We start from the raw sequence: 23,946 nt of genomic DNA, 5'->3' as shown, positions 1-23,946 counted from the left end.
AAATTTTTAAATAAATAAATAAATAAATAAAACTCTACTGGTAACGAGATGGTGAGTAGAGCTCTACATAAAATGGAGCTCCTTCCATTTTTATTCTGGGGGGGAAAAGGATACTACTGGCATATTGCAAAGCACTCTTCTCATCTCTACTCTATAGCCACCACTCATCTTTCAAGCCCTTAATATGTTCTCAAATCAGCTTCAGTGGAAATGTTAATGTTGTCTCAAATATATAACAATCTGTATTTTTTAATCTTTTAGCTAATTCCGAAACAGCTTTCAAACTGCTTGTTTGAAACAACTACTATCTCTGACTTTGACTCAAAAGTTGAGTCCAATTTCCAAAGTCGTGTGATCATTCCTCACTACCCATGTAGACTGCATGTATTACTGCATGCCTTTCCTCCTCCCCACAGGTTTTCTCTGTCCAGCAGTCAATGTTTTACATTTTTTTCCTAAAAAGAAAAAAAGTTTTATACTGTGTTGTTTCAACTTCTAGAGTTATCCATGAAATGTTCTGTTCAACGTATCTTACTTAAAAGTGAAGTTTCTAATAACTACAATAATTAAGAAAACAGGTCAGCACTTCTTAACCTTTTCTGGAAAGTGTCCCCTGCTGAGAATCTAAGGAAGACTACAGATCCTTCCTCCAGAAAAATCGCAACAGCCCCAGAGATCCAAAACTATGAAATTTCAGAGAGCCATGGACCTCCTTAAGCCCATTCAAGATTAGAATGCATATACTATACTGCATGCATATAGAATGCATATACCTATACTGAAGCAGAATATTTAAAGTCAAAGCATTTAAAATATCAGAAACAAAGTAGTAACTTCAAAGGAGCCATGGACCTCCTTAAGCCCATTCAAGATTAGAATGCATATACCTATACTGAAGCAGAATATTTAAAGTCAAATCATTTAAAATATCAGAAACAAAGTAGTAACTTCAAATATAAATAGCACCAAAATAAAAATTAGAAGAATTACTACTTCAGAGTAAGAATCATAAAAAGAAAAAAAAACATATGTCTTATATATTCTGTATTGTCATATGAATTCCATTTTAGGATTACTTGTATAGAAGTAATCCCAATTTAATTTGCAATCTAATCTTAACTCTGCTAAACTTCACCGCTGAAGCTCTGCTTCAACTTCTCCAGTTACAAAATGTGAATAAGGCAAGCTGCTTACATTCCTTATCTGTATTTTGCCTAACACTGAAGCAATTTATGAACAAACTGATCTGGAGAAACTGAAACATATGTTTTGACCTAAACAATTTAGTGCACAGGCTAGAAGCTAAGTACGCGCACTGCTCTTAAAACTATCATCATTACGATGAAAAAGAATTAATGTGGTTGAATATTGTATCTTAGCGCTACTACAAACCTCGAATTGACTATTACTTTATGGTTTCAATGAGATTTACCTTCTCAGTGGTAACCTTGGAGAGATCCTTGTACAAAAGTTTCCGGACATATTCTTGGAGAGGAGGACGTTTCTTTTTCACTGTTTTTTCAGCTGGAGGTGGGTTGCAGTAGTAGTATGCATTCTCCACCATTGTAACATACCTTGCATCAAGGTGCATTGCTTGTTTCTTTCTCATCATTTGCTCCTAAAAATAAAAAAGTCGAAGTCAAAATACTTTCATTCTAAATGTTTATTCCTAACCAAATTTTTATTTTCAGAGATAAGATTTCAAGATAAAGGACTAGAAAAGGAAAAACAACAACAACAAACCAATCACTAGGTATTCCTAAAAATATGCAAGCACACTATTTTACCAAAACTGTATTTTTAGAACAAACTAGTCTATGACTGCAGCGTGTTAGGCCTTACACTCTGACACAAGAAAACTAAAAGCACCCAAGGTTTATAACTTGGGTTATAAACATCAACTCAAAGGCAGTGATTCAACACAGATGCAGTCAATCAATGATAAAGGCTAGCTAGCTGCTTTTAATATAAGGGGAAAGATCCACCGAGCCAATCCAATATTCATCCGTACCACCAAGATCAGCAAAACAGAGAATTCAAATATTGTAAATAAATATAAGACATTAAAAGTTAGCTCTATTACATTTTTACATGCACTGTCTCATTTAACCTTGAGAGCCTGAGCCAAAGAGCAAGAACAATTTTTTCCTTGTTACAATAAAACTTTGAACTTGGAATGACTTTTAAGTGGTTAGTGTGATATAAGCCTAGACAGATTGTGAAAATCAATTCCACTTGACGGCCTTCCATAATATTTTTACTAGAAAAAAACTGTTTCTTCATATTAAATGTTACTGGCAGAGACTATTCAGGCTTATGTATGGATTCCAAAAAGTAGGTTATCTAAAGCAAACGACACAGTCAAGACTTTTGTAGCAGCAACACTGATCTAATGACAGTATATGGCCCAGGGATTCCTAAACCTGAGCTCTCTTTAACACCAATATTCCCTCTGCCACTATACTTCCTATTTTCCCAAGGCAATGCATGGATATTATCGACAAGCATAATAACTTAATTGCTTAATAAACTTGATAACTGTTTCAGCATCCTAAAGTAACTTAAGAAGTAACTTCCTTAAGTAGCTTAAGTAGTAACTTCCATCCCAAGTTAATTTTTCAAGCTTGGGCAGCCCCGGTGGCACAGCAGTTTGGCATCGCCTGAAGCCCAGGGCGTGATCCTGAAGACCCTGGATCGAGTCCCACGTCAGGCTCTCTGCGTGGAGCCTGCTTCTCCCTCTGCCTGTGTTTCTGCCTCTCATTCTCTCTCTGTGTTTCTTTTTTTTTTTTTTTTTTTTTATGATAGTCACAGAGAGAGAGAGAGAGAGGCAGAGACACAGGCGGAGGGAGAAGCAGGCTCCATGCACCGGGAGCCCGATGTGGGATTCGATCCCGGGTCTCCAGGATCGTGCCCCGGGCCAAAGGCAGGCGCCAAACCGCTGCGCCACCCAGGGATCCCTCTCTCTGTGTTTCTATGAATAAATAAAATCTTTTTAAAAAATTTTTTTTCAAGCTTATAGTTTTTAATTTAAAAATTAAATTTTGTATTTTTAAGCTTATAATTTATATACTGATGGCACATTAACAATGGCTTCTTTGAAGATTCAAGAACATCCATAAAAAGCTATAATATAACAATATTAACAGTACTTGCTCATTTGCATCATCTATCAAGTTATTTGGGATTGAACTCAATCCTCCTTTAAAATATTGTGAACTCACTGACAGCCAAGTGAGAAAAATTCTTACAACTCCTGGAATGGCCACAACATATATATATGAGTGGTTCTAATTTAGGGAGAAATGCTTCTACTTATATAGCAGAGCAAGATCACAGGCACTGGTTAATATTCTAACCCCTGAAGTAAATCAAGAACTTCAAGCCCTTACCAAAAGTACGCTGGTCCTCAGGTGTGATTCTGGCGATCTGAAAAGAAATCTTCCACATGTTTCCAGCAGAGTACATGCCATTTCAATATGGTGATGGGAAAAGTCTGACAGAAGCATCTGTAATAATAATGATGATGATGAGAAAACACAAAGACAACACTTCAATCCTATTAAAGAAAGAAAATACAGATCTAATGTGTATAACAACTTCAAAATATCAGTGTAAAAAACAAAAGCTAGTCTACTTTAACTTAACAAGCTTCATTGCTGGGACACCTGGGTGGCTGAAAAGAAAAAAGATTTCTTTTCAGATTCTTTTCAGATCGGTTAAGCGTCTGCCTTCGGCTCAGGGCATGATCCTGGAGTTCCACATCAGGCTCCCTATAGGGAGCCTGCTTCTCCCTCTGCCTATGTCTCTGCCTCTCATGAATAAATAAATAAAATCTTAAAAACAAAAACAAAAACAAAAAAACAAGCTTCATTGCTGAGTATCTTTTGTGTTCAGCCACAAAAATTTAAATAAAAACTTCAATATACTTAACTCCTTTTCTTTCAGATAAATAAATACATGAACACCAGTATCAAAGTCCTTTCTAGGGATCCCTGGGTGGTGCAGCGGTTCGGCGCCTGCCTTTGGCCCAGGGCGCGATCCTGGAGACCCGGGATCGAATCCCACATCAGGCTCTCGGCGCATGGAGCCTGCTTCTCCCTCTGCCTGTGTCTCTGCCTCTCTCTCTCTCTCTCTCTGTGACTATCATAAATAAAAAAAAAAAAAAAAAAAGTCCTTTCTATAAGGACTATGAGATGCTATGTACTTAAACATCTGTGACATACACAGCTAACATTTCCTAAATGGGTTTTTTTTTCTTGTTTGTATGACATTTACTTGTAAAGTTCTGACCTATGTGGTTAGACCACATTATCATAGCATTTCAATATTCATCCTCCCAATCTTTCTCTATGTATATTTTCTAAACCAAAACAGATTCAAACAAACCTCATTTAATGACTTGGTGTTTTTTAGTTAATATGATTTTTGCTGTGTCCTTATTTGTCCTTCTGTGGCATGATTTAAAAGGGGATCATTACTGTATAACATGAACTACACTACTGGATTATTTATTGGATATTAAAATTGTTTATGATTTCTTGCTACTTAAACTGTGGGACAAACATCCTTAAAGATAAATTCGTGCATGTTTATGATTATTTCATTAAAACAAACATAGAGAAATGGAATTTCTATGTCAAAGAAATGTATATCCTTCCTATGTATTTGTGATAATTACTATAAAGAAATATACTAATGTTTAAATTGTTCCATAGTATGATTCCCTTCAATTACAGCATTGGGAAATCTTTCACAATCCCTCTTAAAATGCTGTCCAGAGAAGACTCTGTTGTCTTCTGAGATGCTCCAAGTATATTTAGGAAACTTAACCCCTTGAATATTTACAATGACTATTAATATTTTAAACACTCTTAAGAAACCAAGCAATAAGAAACTTGAATATATTAAACTCAGAGTTTTCCAAATGTTTTTGAATCCAGAAGTCTCACTTTGTATAATATACCTAATATCCTAAGGAAATCAATTTTTTTTTAAATTTTTTTTTTTTTAATTTTTATTTATTTATGATAGGCACACAGTGTGAGAGAGAGAGAGAGGCAGAGACACAGGCAGAGGGAGAAGCAGGCTCCATGCACCGGGAGCCCGACGTGGGATTCGATCCCGGGTCTCCAGGATCGCGCCCTGGGCCAAAGGCAGGCGCCAAACCGCTGCGCCACCCAGGGATCCCGAAATCAATTTTTTTAAAAATTATTTATGATAGAAAGAGAGAGAGAGGCAGAGACACAGGAGGAGGGAAAGCAGGCTCCATGCAGGGAGCCCGACGCGGGACTCGATACCGGGACTCCAGGATCGCGCCCTGGGCCAAAGGCAGGCGCCAAACTGCTGAGCTACCCAGGGATCCCCAGGAAATCAATTTGATACAAAATATATCATTGTTAGTCATGATACGTTCCAAATGCAGAGTTATTCCATCTCTGCTGCATCAACTTTACCACATATAATTACTTACCAACTTCTAGCTTAACTCCATTGTGGACAGAAAACATAATCTGAATAATTTGTCTTTCCTAATTTGCTATGATTTTTTTGATGAATTTTGATGATCCACCTGCATCTAAAGAGATTTTAAATTCTGATGCTCTTGGGTATAGTGTTAATTAGATCCAGGTTAACTGTATTGTTCAATTCTGTATATATGTATTGATTTCGTCTGCCTCTTCTTTTAAGCTACTGAAAGGTATTTCTAAGTCTCTATGATTGTGAATTTGTTTACTTCTTTCCTTGTTCATTTTTGCTTTATATATTTTGAAGGTCCCTTACTGGATTCATATCAGTTCAGGAAGGTAATACTTTCCTGTTAAAATTAGCTTTTCACCATTACAAACTGTCCTTTATTCCTAATAAATGCTGTGTACCTTAATTGCTTGCCAATAATGAAAACAGGTAAATTTTTTTTTAAAGACTTTTTTATTTCTGAGAGAGCATGAGTGGGAGGAGCAGCAGGGGAAGGAGAGAAAATGTCACATTGACTCCATACCCAGCACAGAGCCCAACTTGGGGCTCAATCCCATTACCCCAAAATCAATCACCACTGTAGCTGAACCAGATGCTCAACCGACTGTGCCACACAGGAACCCTGAGACCAGGTGACTTTTAGTCAATGCTTTTTTTTTTTTTTTAAAGATTTTATTTTTATTCTTGAAAGACAGAGAGAGAGGCAGAGACACAGGCAGAGGGAGAAGCAGGTTCCATGCAGGGAGCCTGATGTGGGACTCGATCCTGGAACTTCAGGATTACACCCTGAGCCTAAGGCAGGCACTAAACCACAAGCCACGCAGGGATCCCTTAGTCAGTGCTTTCATGATATATTCCACCCAACTTTTTTGTTAGCCTTCCTGGTCTTCATACTTAAGGGTATCTTTTTTGCAGGCAACCTACAATGTTGTTTATATCAAGTCTTATATTCTTCAGGCTCTTGTATTTTGTCCTTTTACATTTCACGTAATTGCTGTGATAGCTACGTTTCTACCTACCATATTATTTGTTTTCTAGTCTGCTCATCTTTAATGCTCCTTTTTATTCCTTTCTTGTCTTCCTTCAGATTAAACAAATATTCCTTACTTATTTCATTTTTTCCAGCATTTATAACTAAAACTTTAAATTTGTCTATTGAAAACAACTCAAGGGACACCTGGGTGGCTCCGTGGTTGAGCATCTGCCTTTGGCTCAAGTGGTGATCCTGGAGTCCTGGGATCGAGTCCCACATCAGGGTTCCTGAAGGGAACCTGCTTCTCCCTCTGCCTGTGTCTCTGCCTCTCTCATGAATAAATAAAAACAAACCAAATAATGTAGCACTAACCTTTAAACAATGTAGTGTATCATTTTTAGTGAACATCTTAAATTTAGTTAATTCTCCAATAAAGCGAACAGTTTTGTTCTTTGTTTCAATATTGATCTGGTCCTTTTTTCGTACCTACAAATTAAGAGAAAAGAGACATTAGCTTAGAGAATTAATATTTTGAAATCTCTGTGACAAGAAATGTAATTTTAATAAGACTGCATTCACTCTAAATATTTTAAATAAATTTAGCTAAATTTCTTGCTATTCAGATTATTTTAAGTTAAGGCAAAATATGCTCTGTGGAACACGAGTGCTGGGATATGATTTGCAAACAGTTCCATGGTCAAATAATTTGGGGGAAACAATGCACTTTATTGGGCTTAAATAGGTTCCCAAGTAAAGAAGCCTATTTAACCTAATCTAATTCAATTTATCTCAAATTTATTTAGCAATATAGACCTCCTTTTGTAATAGTAGCAACTACTAGTTAACATCCCATTAAATTAATACTATAAGGAACAAATTTTAGGAAATGTTGCTTTAAAAACAATAAGTACCAAGAGCTCACCTTAAGCAAAACTATTAAGGCTTGTGTATTACACTTATAAATTGTGGATTTTTGTCATAAATTCATTACAGTGAAATATCCAATATAATCATTGTTCTTTTTTATCATCGTTAACAATTATATATCAAATTTTAAATCCTTTGCAAATATAACCCCTCTAACTTAGGCACATACTTCAAGAAATATTCAGTACAACAAAATCCTATTCCAACAGTACAATGCAAACATGTTATATCAAGGTGTATGTAAATGGGTTACATTTTCATCAGAAAACAACCTACAGTCTAGAAACCTTTTATGTAAACAACGACAATAACATGGTGGTTAAATTAGCCTTAAACTAATTTAATGTACTTTTATAGAATACTCTCCTATCTTATTCATTTGTTCCACATGGTGCCCTGAACTAGTTTAATGTTTTCTACTTTTCCAGATTACTATCCTAATCTTATTTGTTCCACATAAAAACATCCTGAGAAACAATAGCTGTTATAATTCTGGTTTAATAATTAAAACAAAACAACACAAAGCTCTCAAATGACTTGATGAAAGATCAGTACTAAAATCCCAGTCTCCTAACTATGACTTGAGAATTCTACTACCTTAGTATATACTGGGTTCTAAAATAGGGCCTAACCTCACCAGCAGCTAGACAATTAATGACAGTCATTTATATAAATACTAAGCTTCTATATACTCAGGGAGCTAACACCTTAGATTAAACTCATCATCTTCATTTTTAAGGACCTACCTTCTATAGCAAGCAAAGATAAGTGTTAAAATTTTTTAGCTCTTCAGGGATAATTTTTAAACAAAACTATGTTTACTCATTTAAAACATCAGAGCAAACTAGAAGCTCACTATAAAGTTATTAAAGCATAATAAAACTGCACTGATTAAAAATAAAATCATAAAATTCAACTTATAGAACTTTAACCTTCCTTGACTGTTTTTGCAATTCAGAAAAGAGCACAGCTTTCATAAAGATCCTTTCACAAATAAGTGTTTGTTAAGTACTGCCTATGAGAAGCTCTTCAACTGATTTATCTTATTTTATGAACTCCTAGGATACATTAAGAGTATGGACATTGGATCAGACTTGCTGGGTTTAAATTCTAACTCTATTACTTACTAGTTGTTAAACTCTGTGCCTCATCTCATCTTTAAAATGGAATAAAAGTAACCTACCTCATAAAGTTGTTGCCTTAAGCCAACTGATACACATAAAGCATGCACAATAGTGCCTAGCATCAGGAAGAGGTCAACAAATTAGCTATTATTATCTATCTTTGCATATATGTATCACTAATATGTAGACACTAAATTATTGTGGAATGAACAAATAAATGAAAATGCTTAATGTTTATAGATGTATTGCGGGGATACAAAAGAGCAAATGATCTATAGTCAGAAATCTGAGTTCCTGTGGTCATTCTGCACCATTATGGAGGTATATGACCTTGGATAATTCACATAAATTCCGTGAACCCATCGGCTCAGTTGGTAAAATAAAGATAAAAATAAGGATGGTGATGATGATGGAGGTAGTGGTGGTAGTAACAATAGCTATACTTCACAAAACAAAAGACTATACCCTCACCCCTTTAAAAAGATGTATAAGAGGTATCTTAAATGGCTGCAAAATGCTTCTCAGTGAGAAATAAAGAATGGAAAATTACACATATACTATGAATTTATCCCCCCTCCCCCTCTAAAAAAAATTACAGAGGAAAAAAGGTAAAGAAAATATACAAAAAGATTATTAGGTTTGTTTTAAAGTGATGAAATTATGGGGCTTCCCTCTTCTTTCTAATTTATTTTATATTTTCTAAATAACCCACACAGAACATGTGTTTCTTTCACAGACAAAAAACATACATGCAAGCATTTCAAAAATAATACACTAAAACTGAATCTTCAGAGGAAGTGGGGCTGGGAAATATACAAACATGTCTTTAAATCTCTTTGGGTGATTCTGGATACGTAAGTTCTTAATAACTGCTGTGAAACATCATACAATTTTAGGTATTACTGAGCATTATAACTTTCAAAACATGAAACATATAGTGTATCATTCAAAATTATTCTTAAATATTACTGAAAGAGGTACAACCAACATGATAGAATTTTTAAATGTATTATGAAAAATCAATTATCTCACTCCCTCATTTTCAGATGAAAAAAGATGAAGGCTTTTTAAAACGCTGTAACTTGGGGTGCCTGGGTGGCTCAGTCGGTTAAGCATCTGCCTTCAGCTCAGGTCAGGATCACAGGGTTCTGGGATCAAGCCCCTGCATTGGATTTCCTGTTCAGCAGGGGTCTGCTTCTCCTTCTCACTCTGTTCTTTCTCTCTCTCTAGTAAATAAAATCTTTTTAAACAATTTAAAAATAAAAAAAATAAATAAAAGGCTGTAGCTTATAAAAAAGACTAACTTATTCTGACTCCTCACTCATTTATTTTCCTGTCTCATTTGTTGACTCCTTATGATCACAAGGTATGTCAAAACACTTCTGCACAAGTAAATGAATTAACAATGTAAAATTTTCTATATATTTCTAATTCAATGTCTCATAGAATTTTACTTATATAATCAATCTTTATTAGTAAAAATGTTGCTTATAACTCATTAATGACAGTTGAAACTGAGATCAACTGAATAACTAAATTCATAAGCATTAATAAAAACTCTTCAGATACATCAACATATAAAAAGTATGGACTTCTCATGCCTATCTAGGAAGATCCTCGGCCACAACCTAGTCCTTCATTACAAACTCACTCAAATAGACATTATACTTCATCCTCTATAATTTGCTCACTTTGTTCTACATAAACTGTATTCATTTAATCATTCTAATTTTTTGGAAAATCTACTATATGTGAGACACTAAGAAGGCACTAGTCTATAAACAAGTAAATTTGCCTTCAAAAAGTTTATTTATTTTATGCTATGGACCACTGATCTCCAGGGTAGGGTAGGTAAGACTCTTGATCTACTAGAGTGTGAGAAAAAAATCTTGGAACTTCTATTTATGTGTTTGATCTCAGACTTTTCAATTTATCTTTTTTTAAATAAATTTACATAAAATATTTCATACAATTGCAAACAGATAGAATTTATATATAAATATGCCAAACTGGGATATGTGGTCAACTTATTTTACCATTACAGAGACTTGATTTAAAAAGCTAAAAGACCACTTTTTTTTAGTTTTATTTATTTGAAACAGAGAATAGAAAAAGAAAAAGAAAAAGAAAAAGAAAAAGAAAAAGAAAAAGAAAAAGAAAAAGAAAAAGAAAAAGAAAAAGCAAGCACTAGCACGGGGAGTGGCAGGCAGAGGTAGAGGGAGACGCAGGCTCTCCGCTAAGCAGGGAGCCCAATGTGGGGCTTGATCCCAGGTGGGATCATGACCTGAGCCAAAGGCAGACACTTAACTGACTGAGACACCCAGGTGCCCCTGAAAGACCACTAATTTTAAAAATGTCAATCAGTTAGGCTGGTATGCTTATATTTAAATAAAAGCTGTCCCTTTTTTTTTTTAATTAAGATTTTATTTATTTTTTAAGATTTTTAAGATTTTATTTATTTATTCATGAGAGACATAGAGAGAAGTAGAGACACAGGCAGAGGGAGAAGCAGGCTCCCTGCAAGGAGCCCAATGCAGGACTCGATCCCAGGACCCCAGGATCACCACCTGAGCCAAAGGCAGACACTCAACCACTGAGCCATCCAGGTGCCCCTGTCCCTTCACTGTTAAAGATGTAGGAAAATCTGTTGAAAATCTGTTGAAAATCTAGAGAACACAGAAAATTAGAAAGGAAAAAATACTTATTGTCCCACTATCCAAAGACGGCTGCTGCTAACATATTAATATGTAATTCTTTTCTGTTTACTTTCAAAACAATTTAACATAATTGTAAATTTATTCTGTGTAAGATTTTATAGCTTGCTTTTTTTTTTTTTTCCACCAAAAGCAGCACTTGCTATATGTTATGAAAATTTTTTGGTAAATGTTACTTTCAATGGCTTTATATCATTTCAGCATTGTCATTATGTGACCATTTTCTTAATTCACTGTTGGGCTTTTAGCTTATTTTCCACTTTTTCCCTACAATTCATGATGTGAATAAAGCTTTTTTGGATATATAGGATTATTTATTGAAAGCTGTCCAATGTATAAATGCCTCTACGGATCTTGAAACATACTACCAATTTCCTACCAAATTCTGACCTCAAGTACATGTGGTTTTTCACTTCTATTATCTCTACTATTCTGTTGGTCAAATTAGCAAATTCTGTTGTTTTAACTACAATTTCTTTGACTACTAAATGAGATTTCATATAGTTTTGTTATCTAGTTTTCTCAGGTGAGGTTCTTAAGCAAAGGGCAAGTATGATTGTGACAATATGTTGGAATTAGACAGTAGGCCTCTAGAGATAGGGAAGCCTGAGTAAAACGCTATTCTCCTAATTCAAGCTATGAAGAGGAGATATTAGATTTGAGGAAGCGTTTCAGAAGATATTACCAACAGAATTTGGTGAACATTAGCTCCTGAATGTCCAAGGGGCAAAAGCAGAAGTATTTCTCTTAGTGATTAGAGAAAAAATATTTCAAATTTACAGATGCAACAGAAGTTGATATGAGGCAGTGAAGGATAACAATGTTTTCTGAGAAGTCATGAGTTTATTTAATGGACATATGAATTACATGAGAACTTACTAAGCACCAAGAGAGGTTCTGACAAGAGAAATGTATTTGAAGCTGTTGAGAAATAAAAGTCAACTGGACCCCAGGTAAATGTGTTCTGTCAAAAAGGAGGATAAAGGAAGAAAGTGTGGGGAACACGAACATACAAACTCAGTTGGAAAAAAGTAAAAGGTATTTAACTATTGATAAGAGATACTGAGAGTAACAGTCAAAAGTAAGAACCATGAGAGTGATGGGAGAGAAGGGATAATTATTATTGTAAAAATACCTACGTCTGAGCACTGTGTGATGAACTTACATTATCATAACCTAGTTTAATCCATAAGAACAATCCCATTTAAAAAGATACCAGTATAACTCCCACTTAAGTAACTTGACCAAAATTAACAATGCCAGCAAGTGGTAGAGACAGAATGACAGAAAACAACAGTCCAGCAGTTCAGAATCTGCAAGGACCTCAACTAACATAAAGCAATTAGGAGGCTGCTGGTGGTCCCTGCCAGGGTGAGGACAGTGAGACAAAGGGTAGATGTCAGAAGCAGAAGAGACAAGTATCCTCTAAAAAATCCCAAACAAGAAGCAAATGAAAGAGGATGGACATGAGGTTGAAAGACATTTTCTTGTGGCTATTATTTTATTTTCACTTACGGATGGGAAAGTGTCAAGCATACATACAGACCAAAAACAAGGCGTTGGCAAAGTCTGCAGATGTCAGGGTAGGGAAAGATAGATCTCGAGGAGGCAGAAGTGATCCGTGACCTCAAGTATCTTTTTTTCTCTCCCCTGAAAGCAGTGGTTCCCATAGTATTCTCCCAAAATTCTGCTCCATCTTTGAGTTGTAATACAGCATTACAGCAGGAACAAAACTGCCAAATCCCTCAACTCCCATCCCAACTATCAGAGGTGCGAGGCAAAAGATACATGAATAAAATAATCTTAAGTTCTCACCAAAAGCACTAATTAGGCTTAGTCTAGCAACCTGTATGTTGTTTTTGGATTTGGTTGATGGGCATATGCATATAGCTCATATAACAGAGTCATACTGTCTGCCAGTACAAGTTTCTTTTTTTGCATGATAGGATTAAATAAATCAACAAGAACATCATGACTCTTGATGCATCAGTCCCCAAACTGGCAGCATTTATCAAAATGTGTTCTTTGAGTGACTACATATTTGATCCCTTCCAGAAAGCTCAAGGTGCACATTACCCTATTAAACCTTTAGGAATTCTTATAAGAAAACAAAAAACAAAACCACTTAACTCTTTTGGGCTCAGTGCTTCCAAACTGCTTTTAAAACACAGAAACTTGTCCTTGCCTAATACTATGTATGAAAATCCAAAACACACTTCACCAAAAACTGCCCCAGAAAAATCTTAACCACAAATCTCATATAAATTAACTCCTATGGCAAGAAGCCTTTAGAGATCATCCCACTCCTCACTGAGACATTCTCCTTCCTCTGAACTCAAGGCTTTGACTCTTGAACAATTCACTTGGCAATGAAGCACGCAATTCCTCCTAATATCATATATATTTAGAGTTTAAATGTTTATTTCACTTATTTTTGTATTTGTGCCTTGTCTTCCCAACTACATTGTGAGATTCCTGATCTTAGAAATTATTTCTGTTCTGAGGACTCAGCAATACCAATTTGTGTATAATGAGTGCAATAAAGTACATACTGAGCATAGCAAACATTTATTTGCATTCCAAGCAAATTGCTATAAAGCTAAGTTGTACTGACACCATTTTCCCAACGGCTAACATAACCATCTGAATTTCATGTCTTTTCAGTCTACCAATATTCACTTTCAGTCACTTTTAAGCAATCATTTTCTGCTTTCAATTCTGTATTTATACCACTTGCACAAGGTGACTGGGTGGTATGGGTTTGGAGAACCACTAACAGGCAGTCTGTTAAGATTCTTAGGACTCCAAAGGGAAAGAAGCTGTCTGGAAACCAGTCCCTGGTACTTACCAGGCTACTCTTTAAAGAACTTACCACTATACAAGGTAAAGATTGTTAAGGCAAGAATCAGTAAAAACATGGGCTAAGACAGCATTCATTGATCAACTCAATTATGCAACCTTGTATGCCCCATTTAGACTCCCAACATCTAAAAGAGCATCCTCCAGGCACTATGCCCTGACTTGCATGGCCAATTCTATGTTTCTTCTGGGAACACAAATGAGACATGCTGGCTCTCTTGTCCTTAGAGAATGGTTTTTCCTTTATAAAAGCAAAAAGTGTAGAACCTGTAGGAAACAAAGTAGTGGCGACAGCTCATCTCCAAATTGGAATATCACTCATCAATTTCAAGCTTTGTTGAGAAAATTTACATTTTAAAAACTCAGAAGTCCATACATTCTGAACTGTTAAACCACTATCAAATTTCAAAAATATGCTTATCAACATAATAATCATATTCTTAAAGAATCCTCACTCAACTTAGAAGTATATAAATGTGTGTGTATACATATATAACAAAAAATGCTTAAATACATACATGAAATCTGAAATCCCCCCTCAGCATGGAACAAAGATCCTCTGCTACATCAGACATGCAGGGATGCAATGTAGCAACCAATCTTGCATAAAATGGTAGCAAATCCAACCTGCAAAAGTTATATGTGATATATGTAAAAGGAAAGACATACCAGAAGTAATTCATTTTAAAATTTAAACTTTCTCAGATATATTCACACATTAAATGATGATAAAAACTAGTAATTGTACAGACGTGCCTATTTATTGCCATCATAATGAAGTATATAGAAATTTAATTTGCTTTGCAAAAGCTTATCAATAATCTGGTATCTTCTATTCAGTGCTTTTACTGCACATCCGTAATTTCACTGAGTATACAATTTTGATAACATGATATACTGAGTGCAGAAAACACCAAGTTTTGACATGGCCTGAATTTTTAATCACATAATTACTAAGTAAACAAACCCAATGGTAACTTAAATAGTGCAAAACCTTTTAAACCATTTCCTTCATTTATCCACAAATAAGTTATTTGGAAACTTTAATGTCTAAAGTGAAAGGGTAACCAATAACCAAAAAAGCATCTAAGAAGTCAAAATATTATCACAAAACCCACACACTAATTTCTGCATCTTACTCATTATAGAACCTACTCAGATTCACCTACGGTATCTATCTTCTCTTACTCTAGACAATAACCGGCAAATATGTGGTTATTCATGCTGCCACCCCCCTTTTATTATCAGAGCACTTTCTCATCAAATCTGAATGCTGCTCCAGAATCCTGCTTATTAACACAGCACTCTAGAGCAGCACTACTAATCAGAATGAACACACAAGCTAAAATTTACTTTCCATTCCTGCCATAGCCATTATTTTATAAAACATGATTACCCAATGATGCAACACTCAGCAGACATTGTAGATAAGAAGCAGTGAGGAATTAACAAAAGCGGCTGCGGTGACCATATCAAGTTATGGGGAACGCAGTGATGAAGGAACCTTAAAACTATAAAAATTCAACACAAGAGCTCAAATAACTAGGCAGCCTAAAGCCATTGAGAACAGAAACACATAATCCTACAGGTTATCCCTGAATACATCACTATAGAATAATACAGGAAAATGGTTTCATCATCAGAGAAAACAATGCACACCATGCAAGGCTTAGGATTAGATCTGGAAAACTCTCAGCATGGACAGATTAAGGCTCACCTGGAAGAAACATAGCAAAGGAAGGAAGAATGGAGGTAAATTTGAAAGGTAGAGGAAAGTGCTTAAATTCATACCTAAGAGACTGAAAACCTTTGCATTCCTCTTTGTTATAATTTCTTTTAAAAATTATCATTTAGATTTTACTAACATGCCAGGCTCTGTCCTAGGCACCTAATAATATACTATAGTGAGCATGTTAATCCTAATAACCATTCTATGAGGTGGGCATTAAAAAAAAAAATTATTTATTTATTCATGAGACACACACAGAAAGAGGCAGAGATATAGGCAGGGGAGAATCAGGCCCCTATGGAGACCCAGTGAGGGACTCGATCCTAGACCCCAGGATCATGTCCTGAGCCGAAGGCAGATGGCTCAACCACTGAGCCACCCACGTGCCCCTGAGGTAGATATTTTAATCACCATTTCAGAAATAATAGATGTTGAGAGAGGTCAGGGAAAAAGTGGCTTTGTAGTAGTGACTCAATTTTGTTAAAGGCATCACATCCGTGTTTACTCTAACAATAAAAAGTTCAATCCATTATGTAAAGATCTAAATCAAGACACTTAATGTTAAATGTTCCATTAAATGTTTCTTTAAATTATTTAGAAAGTTTTATCAACGAAGGTTAACAGCCCGTTATAAAGAAAATGTGCACATGTGGGGCACATTACTCCTTGATTATTACATAAATGAAGTTTTCCTGTGAGATACTCTCATAAGTATGTAGTCATTTTCTTCATGTCTATTAGTATAAAAAAAGCCTGGGACAAATGAACCTTCAATTTTCTTGCATAACAGATTCACACTAACAGCAAGTTTACTTTCTAAGTTTTTAAACTTTGGTTAGAATATTGTATTTTAATATAACTAATGTACATTATAGTTAGAATATATTATGTTTTCATTTGTTTTTCAAACCCACTTTAACAACAAATACTTTTTTCTGTTTCAGTTCATAGCCATTGGCCAAACACAAATAGATGTATTTAAACTATGCCTAAGTTCTACTACTCCCAAATGCCACAATTTCAGATCAGAAAAATGAAGAATACATTGAATGAACACAAAAACTGAAGTCATAAGACAACAAAGAGGAAGGAATGTGCTCGGAGTCAGGAGGCTCAGGTTCTAACTCTCTCAAATAGTGCTTCTGTGGCTTTCAGTCTTAGCTGCCTTGGTTAAACCCTCTGATGGCTTAGACGTTCACCTCAGAGCTCCACACTGGCTCTTCTTTCAGCCGGAAGATGCTTTTTTCTTCCTCCAGATATCTACACTTATTTCCTCACAAAAGCCACGTCTTACTTCTGACACCTCCTCAATGAAACTGCTTTCAAATACTCAGCTGAAACCACAAATCTACCCAGCCCACGCCAAAATCCCCTACTCTGCACTATTTTTTAAAGTAGCATTTATCACCTTCTTACATATTATACAATCTACTTAACTTATTGTGTTTATTATCTTGTCACCCTTCCCCACTAGAATGTAAGCTCCAAGTTTGCTATTATTCAACACAGTGCCAACAATAGAGTAGGTGCTCAGCAAACATCTGTTAAATAAATAAATGTTACTTGTATCCCACACCTAGGTTTATTTTTTTAATTATTATTATTATTTTTTAAGTAGGCTCTGTGTCCAGTGCAGAGCCCAATGCAGGGCTTAAATTCACAATCCTGAGCTGAAGAGTTGGACACTTAACCAACTAAGCCGCTCAGGCACCCATAGGTTTATTGTTTTTTTTTTTTTTATTATTATTGTTAGTTTTTAGTCTAAAATATTCTTCACCACCAAAAGGAAGTACCATGTGATTTTTTTCCATCTGATTTTTATTTTAAAAAAAATTAAATTTCATCAAGTTTTACATTTGATCAATGCTAGCTTCTCAAATATTTTTATGCAATTAATAGGATAATCATAGTCTCCTATTTTATGTTTCCTATTTAAAATATCTTTTTTATCCTGAAACCAATCCTCTAATCCTGCTAGATTTTTATTTAATATACATTAAACATAATTTGCTAGTTTTTACTTAGGATTTTTATATCAATGTTCAAAAGTGAGATTGGTCAAGTTTTCAGACTTCCTTGCTCTTTGTTAAGAGTCTGCCTAACTCATAGTATGAAATGGCAAGTTTGCTTTTCAACACTGGAACAAACGAGACAGTAGAGAAATCACTGGTTCCATAAAAAATTGAAAGACCTCAATAAAGCTATCTAGTCTTGGTCTATTTAAGATGAAATTAACTGTTCAGGGATCCCTGGGTGGCGCAGCGGTTTGGCGCCTGCCTTTGGCCCAGGGCGCGATCCTGGAGACCCGGGATCGAGTCCCGCGTCGGGCTCCCGGTGCATGGAGCCTGCTTCTCCCTCTGCCTGTGTCTCTGCCTCTCTCTCTCTCTCTCTGTGTGATTGTCATAAATAAATAAAAAAAATTTAAAAAAAAAGAAAAAAAAAAAAAAAAAAGAAATTAACTGTTCACTGGTCTACTTTATTTTATCTTGAAATAATTTGGAAATGTTTATTTTTCCCCAACAATTGTTTCACTGAGATTTTCAAGTGCGTTTAAGAATATTTCTAGTGTATAATCTGGCTCATTTCTTAAACTTTTAAATGTTCTTTTTCTTTGTATTTTCTAAATGTTTTCCTATTTAGATTTTAAGAACCAGTTCCAGTTTTTAAAATTAATTTTAATTTTGGATGTCTTTCTCAATGTATTTTTCACTATAATTTGTGATTATTCTCGCTTAACACCAAAAATTTTAACCTATCATTTCCTTTTTCTTCCTTTCCTGGACAAGGCACTTATACTTTATTTCATTTTTTCTTCTTCTAGGAGGTCAGCCCAATCTATATCAAAACTTTTTCCCAGTCCCAAAAGAAAGGTAGATATGGCTAACTTTCTTAAAGTGAAGCAGTCTGTGCTAGCCATTCAGGCTCCTGTCAGTGACCTGACAACTGAGGTAAGTGATTTCAAAGATTTTTAAAATAATAATGATTCCCCAGAAGATCTTAACTCTTTTATGCCTTTCCAGGTAGTTAGCAATCCTGGTTTTTGCTCTGTGGGAATTGGCCACGTGAAAGTAAAGTTAGATATCCTGTTTTTTCAGAATCTTCTACTTCTAAAAAGCTCACCAAGTCCTTCTCAAACAGGTTTCTAAAATTCCTTTTTCCATTATGCCTTTCACAATTAAAAGGATAGCTGATAGCAAATGCCACCCTACCTTATTTAAATCTTCAAGCTGTGACTGTTCATTCATTACTTTGCAAAATAAAATTCCTTATGTTGTAAATAAAGTAATAAATTATATAGTTCTTCAGTGTTAGTCCTGCTTAAGTGTGCTTTTCTGTTTTTTTCTAACCCTCTGTCTTTTCTGTCCTTCTAGCAAGGGAATGGAGTGCTAATGCTATACCAATCACATTAAATGCATTAACCACAAAATAAAACATTTTAATGAATTAAAGAGAAAATTTCTGTATTAAAATTTTAGCTAGATATGTATTTTTAGATTTTTCTGAATGTCAACTAGAAAGTAAACTGAGATCTTCCCTTTGAAAACTGAATTTTTGTCTCAAAGAGTATTATTTTTACCAACAGCTAGTAAATGAACCATTTAATAAAGATTTTTTTTTCCTTTAACAATAAAACCTTGCTTACATTTTCAAGGTCTCTTAAATCACACATTTAAGTATCTTAATAGCAGTTAATGATCAAGTTAGTAAACATCCAGTCATTAACTACAAGTAATAAGAATGCAGAAACACATTTTGTTACTGAGAGGAAGAAAAGAAATTCTTCAAGATTTTTATCTCATAATCAATCAGCTTTCTAAAAGAAATGTCCAGCTTTTTTCCTCCCTCTAAAATCTAAAGAATTTAACTGTTGGAAGCTACTGATTTTATACTATACTGTTCAAAAATACCTAGGAAAAGGAGGAATGTGAAAGCACACTGCTACCACTCAATGAAAAGAATACAAAAAAATGTCTTCATTTAAACAATGAAGCAAATGATTCAAAAAAAGATGAAACATAAAAGATTGGAGTCATACTCTGAAATCAACAATCATATGCTCTAAAGACTTTGTGACAATGTTGCAGCTCCCAGTCCAACAGCACCATCAAGTGGTACAACATGCTGAAAGACTTCAAAGACTAAAGAGGAAAAGTTGTTTAACAATCAGGGGAAGCACTTCATTCACTCAACAGTTTCTGTTTATATTACTCTAAGTCTAAAGAGATTCTGATCAACCATCTATAAAAACTTGGCAAACCATATGGCTTCCAAGTCATTAAAACCAATACTGAGTTTGACTGCACCAAAAAAACTAAGATTCCCAGGTACTTTGCCTGATTCTGACTTTATGCTCAAAGTTAATTTAGGTGAGGGGGTCTTCTAAAGTGCTAGGCCTCAGCTCTAGCTTGATCTTGGTGGTGGATACATACATATACCTAAGATGTAACCCTTCATATGAAATTTCAATTTATGAGTATTATATTACAAATTAACTATAAAATGATGTGAAATATTTAAAGCAATGTCTAGTAGGTTTCATTTCTGTGGAGCCCTTCAATAAGCTGAGATAAAATGCCAGGCTTCATTAGAAACGACAAATACCCACCATTTGCTTCAACGTGGATGAACTGGAGGGTATTATGCTGAGTGAAGTAAGTCAATCGGAGAAGGACAAACAGTGTATGTTCTCATTCATTTGGGGAATATAAATAACAGTGAAAGGGAATATAAGGGAAGGGAGAAGAAAAAGACTCCTAACTCCGGGAAACAAACTAAGGGTGGTAGAAGGGGAGGAGGGCGGGGGGTGGGGGTGAATGGGTGACGGGCACCCAGGATGAGCACTGGGTGTTATTCTGTATGTTGGTAAATTGAACACCAATAAAAAATTAATTTATTTTAAAAAAAGTGCCAGGCTTCTAAGATTTTTTTTAACCAACTATTTAATGAGGAAAGAATAAAGTTAAAACACCTTTTTAGACCAAACCTTTAAAAACTGTACAGATGAGAAAAGTTGTACAGCTGGACATCACGTTTTAAAACTTTTGTGCTACAAGTGATACCAAAAAAGTGAAAAGACAACTCACAGAATGGGAGAAAATATTTGCAAGTTGTATTTGATAGGGCACACATATAAAAGAACTCTTGCAACTCAGTAATAACATAATTAAAAAGGAGGTAAAAGATTTAAACAGACATTTCTCCAAAGAAGACCTACACACAGAAAGTAAGGACATGAAAAGATGCCTAAAACCACCAGCCATTAGGAAAACACAAATCAAAATCACAGTTGAGATACCACTTCCAACTCACCAGATAGCTATGAGCAAAAAAGGAACAGTAACAAGTGTTTTGAAGATATGGAGAAACTGGAGCCTTCATCATTGCTAATGGGAATATAAAATAGCACAGCCACTGTGAAAAAGTTTAGTAATTACTGAAAATGTTAGAGTTACCATAAGACACAGCAATTTCACTCCTAGATATATACTCAAAAGGAATGAAAACATACCCACACAAAAACCTGGTCATGTTCAGCATTTTTCCTAGTAGCTAAAAAGTGGAAACAATCCAAATATCCATCAACTAATAAATGGGTAAACAAAATGTGGTGTATCTACACAATAGAATATTCGGCCTTTTAAAAAGGAAGAAATTCTAATACAGGCAACAACATAGATGAACCTTGGAAACATGACACTAAGTGAAAGAAGCTGGATACAAACACATATTGTATGATTTCATTTATATGAAATACTCAGAATAGGCAAACCCATAGTAACTCAAAGCAGGTTAGTGGTTTCTTGGGGCAGGAAAAAGGGTACGCAGAGAAAGTACAGGACTGACTGCTAAGAGAAAGAAGGTTATCTGTATCTGTGGGCAGGATAAAAATGTTTTAAAAATTGACTGTAGTGATGGGTGCATTTATTTAGAATACTGAATTGTATACTTCAAATGTGCAAATGTATAGTATGTGATTACATCTCAATAAAGCTGTTTTTTTTTTTAAAGAAAAGATCTATAAAGAACCTTCAAAGTTATCTAGTTTAGTGCTTCCTAAACCAAAACAGAGGTTTAAGACTAGGTAAGACAGCCAAATTCTCAACCAGACATATATAAAGATCCCCTGCCTTTCAAAAGTTCATGTTATATCACTCTGCTTTTGCTTCAGCCTTGTATTTTACCTGTTTTTGCTAACTGAAAAAAATCCAGAGAAGATTTTTCACTTTTATGAAAAGGGGGAAAGTAAATATAGTGTTTGGTGCTGATTTTGAAGAAAAACAGTTGCAGAGGTGCTGCACACCAAGAGTGGCACAGCCAAGCTCCATCCCCAAGAGCTACACTCAACAGCTTGGCATCAAAGCACCATAGCTCTGAACTGTGTGTCTGAGAGCATCTGTGCCTTACCTAGATTTATTTTGCATTCTTTTGCCAAGATGTGTCCCAAGGTATCAGAAAAGCCTAAGAAAGGCTTTTTTCTTGGGGAGGAGGAGGAGTCTGGGCACATTCAAAGACTTTTCCATATAAATTAATGGTAATTACTATTTTATACCATTTCAGCTTAAAAAAGGTTTCATATAAACATTCTACTTTTGGATGGTGGGGGAAACATATATAGTTGATCCTTGAACACAAGTTTGAGCAGTGCAGGTCCACTTAAATAAGGATTTTTTCCCCTGATAAATAGAGTACAATATTGTAATTGGTATTTTTCTCCTCCTTATGATTTTCTTAATAACATTTTTTCTCTACCTTAATTATAAAAATATATAACACATGTAACATACAAACTATGTGTTCATCAACTGTTTATGTTATCAGTAAGGCTTACGTTCTGGGGGAGTAAGAAGTTGTATGTGACTTTTTGGCTGTGCAGAAGGTTGGTGCCCCAACCCCCATGTTGTTCACGGATCCATTGTATTTTTAAAAATCTGTGGGCCTCACAGTCAGAGGCACTCAAGCAACTATGAAATCATTCATTCTGACTTTGGTAGCACATTAATTGTTCAGCACAGGCGGGAGGGGCTGGATGAAGGAGGGAATCTTGGCCATAAAGACACTCAAAAGAATTCATGTCCTTTGGGAAGGGTAATGGAGAGAAAATACCACATGAAAAGAAAGATGCACCTTACCAAAGGGATCCTCAGGGGTCTAGTGAGGCACTGTAGACAATGAGGCTAGATAAGAGCAAGAGCTAAAACAAGGTGTAAAGAATCTCCTCACGCCTCTTTCCCTAGTGCCCCAGCTTGTCCCTAAGTCCAGAGGCTCAAAGAATAACTGGCTACCTAGGAGAATATTCTGGCATGCACACTCTAGACCAACCTTTGTTCCCTCTCCCTCCCACTCCCCTTGAAGGGGATCAGTCATCTCTTTAAGATGGAATGAATAAAATGAATAAAAGATGGAGAACAGTTTGTGAGTCTATGAGAAAAGAAAGGAAAGAGAAGAAGAAAGGGAATGAGAAACAGGATGAGAGGAGACTTACTGGCACTTGACTATTATCTTTTTACTCCAGCCTCCCTAGAGACCAAGCTCTAATCCTCAGGACAAGCCAAATACTGCAGGTAAGGTAGAAAGATGTCAGGAGGTTAAGGACAACAAAACCCATTCAAAATTAAAGGCTTTTCCAAATCAATAAAAATATACAGTCAACAGACTAGGAAATAGCAACTGAGTCAAGACTCTAATACACCATTTTAAGGATGTGTAAACAGAGGCCTTGACTTTCCAAGTACCCTCAGAAACATAAAAAAGGCAATGTTTTAGCTAAACACTGAAATCTTTAGAAGAGACAGGAGAGTACTATTTACACTAGAAAAGCAGAAAAATGAGACATCTGTTCTCACATAAATTAGAGATTTTTCTATAACTTACTTCATTAAATGTATATAAAATACAGAAATGCCAATAGAGTAATATTCAATGTTACTTATGAATTTCATTGTTGAAAAGACTGCCCTCTACCAGCCACACCATACTTATTATCTTTTATTATTTTCAGTAACTTACTAAAGAAATAAAAACCATAATGACCCCCAAACAAATCCCTAGGAGTATATCTGAATCAAAGGCAATAGTGCTACCCGAGTGCTCCATGTCCTTCTCTACGTTTTCCAAATGTCCTTATTGTCTTCTTAGGCTTTGGGC

The 23,946-nt window shown here is 35.3% G+C and overlaps 1 protein-coding gene across 2 annotated transcripts in view; it reads right to left on the bottom strand.

Annotated features, from left to right (window-relative positions):
* Positions 1–23,946, bottom strand: part of UPF2 (UPF2 regulator of nonsense mediated mRNA decay) — a 103,586-nt gene that overhangs the window by 35,286 nt on the left and 44,354 nt on the right. For both annotated transcript variants that reach the window (XM_041766607.1, XM_041766609.1), the window contains exons 9-12: positions 14,591–14,699; positions 6,821–6,934; positions 3,390–3,506; positions 1,433–1,618 (exon numbers count right to left, since the gene is read on the bottom strand). In XM_041766607.1, coding sequence (XP_041622541.1) covers positions 1,433–1,618; positions 3,390–3,506; positions 6,821–6,934; positions 14,591–14,699 — 526 coding nt within the window. The remainder of the gene's footprint in view (positions 1–1,432; positions 1,619–3,389; positions 3,507–6,820; positions 6,935–14,590; positions 14,700–23,946) is intronic.

Source organism: Vulpes lagopus, chromosome 8 (genome assembly GCF_018345385.1).
Source record: "Vulpes lagopus strain Blue_001 chromosome 8, ASM1834538v1, whole genome shotgun sequence".
Lineage (NCBI taxonomy): Eukaryota > Metazoa > Chordata > Mammalia > Carnivora > Canidae > Vulpes > Vulpes lagopus.
This window is presented reverse-complemented; position numbering and strand designations above follow the sequence as displayed.